The sequence below is a fragment of the Parasteatoda tepidariorum genome, chromosome 3, assembly GCF_982258835.1.
Source record: "Parasteatoda tepidariorum strain Cologne lab strain chromosome 3, Ptep-v5.0, whole genome shotgun sequence".
Taxonomy (NCBI): Eukaryota; Metazoa; Arthropoda; class Arachnida; order Araneae; family Theridiidae; genus Parasteatoda; species Parasteatoda tepidariorum.
In genome coordinates, this window is record NC_141757.1 from 19923054 (window position 1) to 19926647 (window position 3594).

At 36.4% G+C, this 3594-nt stretch overlaps 1 protein-coding gene across 1 annotated transcript; it reads right to left on the bottom strand.

Annotated features, from left to right (window-relative positions):
• Positions 1–1035: 1035 nt before the first annotated feature.
• Positions 1036–1626, bottom strand: LOC139425100 (uncharacterized; the record flags this gene model as incomplete). The annotated part of the gene is made up of 1 exon (XM_087158915.1): positions 1036–1626. A coding segment is annotated over one exon (591 nt), but the record flags the coding sequence as incomplete, so codon positions are not given.
• Positions 1627–3594: the final 1968 nt, after the last annotated feature.

A 3594-nucleotide genomic window follows, 5' to 3' on the forward strand; every position in this document is an offset into this window, starting at 1 on the left:
AAACCAGAGCGACGCTTCTCCCTCACGGTGGTTTCCTCAACTGACGGCAAGAAGGCACGCGGAAAGGGGCAAAGCGCTTCTCGGTTACAGTTAAGGTGAAATAATCGATATAAAAAATTTATATATCAATTAAAATAGTAGAAGGCTATTGTGGTTAAACGAACAAAAACTGAAGAAAAAAAATGATTGCGACGCAAGTGTGATGTTGTAGCATCATCACATGCGGTATTAAAAAGATGGGGAAAATATCCCATCTTTAATTGTACCAAACCAAAGCAAGACGGCAATTCAGAGCCATAGATAAGAAATTGAATGAATCAATTATGTTGATTCGAAATTTTAAATGCTTAATACACATTACTTTTGACCCATTGGGTATAACTTCGAATGTAAGTCCTTGATCTAAAAGCCAGGACATGATAAATTAACCATCAAATCTATAATCCAAATTCATTCTTTAGTAAACAAGTCTAAAAACATTTAAAAATTAATATAAATGAAGTCCAGAAATTTCGGTCCACCCGTAAATTTCGATGTCAGGTAACTTATATGCCGTAGATGGAGACTTATCCGGTGTAGGCGAATCGGGGCCGTAGTTTCGGCTTTTGTAGTCGCCGATATTAGCTTTCCGGCTTTCACTTTTATGGCAGAAAATTTGTCGTAATGCTCCTCGGAAGCTTCAAATTCATTGTTGTACTCCTGCTCCGAGCATTTTGAGGCTTGCATATTTCGTAGGTGTAAGTTTTGAGTCTCACTTAACTACTTACATTTTTCAATTAAAGTATCCACACTTACTTCTATTTCGATGATAGCCGGTGTCTTGGATCGTATTAATCCTTCTAATTTATTTAATACTTTCATAAAACTTGTCCGTGAAGTCGCTCGTAATTGTTTTGACGCATCCATGGTTACGTAATTGTGGTTTCTTCTTACTGCGTAGTTGATTTTTTACGATCCTCTTTGCATCAATTCGACGTGGGTGGAAGCGTTACGTAATTTTTTCGGCATGCGCGTGTTTTACATATTTAATTTCTCTTATTTCTCCACACCATCTCTTTCCCAGTACTTGTTCTCTAAGTTTTGAACATGTTCACAATGGGCTTGCCATCCTTCTGCAGTTACGCAGTTAAGGCCCTCACAGAAGAGAGATTTTAAATTATTCAGGCTCATGTCTCCTGTAACATTTCTTTCTCTTATAAATCTTTTAAGGGTGGACCAAACAAATTCAATAGCATTTAAATCCCAATGGTAAGGGGAGAAAACGAGTAACAAAATGGCCCTTGTTCTCAATTTGTCGATGGAATATGAAACTTTTTTTGGCCGATTACTTTCTAATAAAGCATATAACTCTGCCTTTCTCATATCACTAGAGCAATTAATTCCATTGTGATTCAGCCAGTCTATCATTACAGATTTTGTTGCATACTTTGGTGTGGGGTTCTCAATTTTCGTGTGATATGGAGCATTGTCCATCACTACCACACTTTGAGGTTGCAGGTTTGGCAGTAATTTCTCCTGCAACCACTTTCGAAATTCATCTGGCCGTGATAGTAGACTGACTCGATGCCTTATATGCCAACAAAGTTCACGGAATGAATCCACTTGACGATCCAGCGTGAACAACGATTAGTCTATTTTTCGAACAGACGTTCGATGTAACACCAATGTTATTTTCGTCTTGCCAGCATTTCTGGAAAGTTAAATTACTGTCAACCCATGTTTCATCCAAATAAACAAGTTGACGCTGTATCCTCCGATGCTCATGAATTTCTCTCAGAAGTTTGTTGCGCCAAAATACAATGTTTGGCCTTTCGATAAGCAGTTTTCTTTGGGGAGTGCACCGCTTCCATCGAAAGTTTAAGGAATGTAAAACTTTCCTCAATGAATCTTTCTCAAATTTGTCTATGGAATAAGAAACTTTTTTTGGCCGATTACTTTCTAATAAAGCTTATAACTCTGCCTTTCTCATATTACTAGAGCAATTAATTCCATTGTGATTCAGCCAGTCTATCATTACAGATTTTGTTGCATACTTTTGTTGGTGTGGGGTTCTCAATTTTCGTGTGATATGGAGCTTTGTCCATCACTACCGCACTTAGAGGTTGCAGGTTTGGTAGCAATTTCTCAAGCAACCGCTTGCGAAAATTTCCAAAATTCATCTGACCATGATAGTTTCCAGACTGACTCGATGCTTTATATGCCAACAAAGCTCCCGGGATGATTCGGGTTTAAAATTCAGCGTGCAAAACGATTAGTTTATTTTTAGAACTGACGAAACAGCACCAATGTTGTTGTTTTCATCTTGCCAACATTTCTGGAAAGTCAAATTGCTGTCAATCCAAGTTCCATCTAAATAAACAACTTGACGCTGCATCCTCTGATGTTCTCGAATTTCTCTCATAAATTTGTCGCGTCAAAAAATAATGTTTGGTCTTTCGATTAGTAGTTTTCTTTGGGGGAAATTAATTCTTTCACGAAGAACAGGAATTAATTTCCGAAGAAATGGCACTTTCTTTTCTCCTATGTATAACTCTTGGGTGATTTGCCGTATAGCACACTTGTCGAAATCATCCATATGAGCAATTCCGCCAGATTTCTTTTTCCTGATACTCTAGTAGCGAGACATGCTCTTTGAATAAAATAAACAATAACCTTTTGTGCTAAAGTCATTTCAATTAAAATTTGGAAAACTAATTTAATTTGAAGAATATTTAATCTGATTCTAAAGGGATTTCAACTCTTCCTTTAGAACAGTTGTAACAGGTGCACAATTTGAACTAGGTTGTCCTCTGCCTCGACAGAAACATTTTTTTGAAGAATATGATAATTTTTTACATGAACGGCAATTTTTTTTCAACTGTGTATCAAATATTTACGGTTTGGTGTACCACTGTACTTTTAAATCATCACCACTCACTATCCAGCCATGTCCGTGTGGACTAGGAGCACACATAGTTTTTTTTCTAAACAGTTTTTGTACACGCAAGCTTGGCAGTCAGCCCGTTTAAGGTGACAAGAGAATGCATCAGAATTATGAGGTAGTGTGAGGTTAAATCTTACTTCAAAAATAGCATGCCTTGCATCATTCACTGTATCACACTTTTCTCTGCCGTATAACGCACCAACAGATTTTTCTAAAGTTGGGTATAAATTTAAAGGTAATTCCCAATGGGCATCTTGCATCAATGAAATTCTTAGAACTTTGCTTTAATTTTAATGCTCGGATTTTCCCCCTTCTGTTTAAAAGCACTAATTGAGTCACATCCTGTAAAACAGTGAAATCCAATCAAGCTTTCACAAATATCCTCTCCAAGTTTTAGGCAAACATATGAAACATTTAGGCAAACAAATTTTTGGACATATCCTGCCACACTACTATCAGTGTTGTGTTTGTGAGCTTGTGTTTGTGAACGGTCTTTCTTTAGGGTCAAGATTTATAGTTTAGTTATACTAGCCCCAAAAATTAATATTCCGAAACATAATGCTAATAACACTTTTATTCCCTAAATTTCGTTTAAAGTTAAAACTCATTTAAAAATGCATCATTAAAATATTGTATACTTATATAATTATAAATATTGAAAGAAGTATACC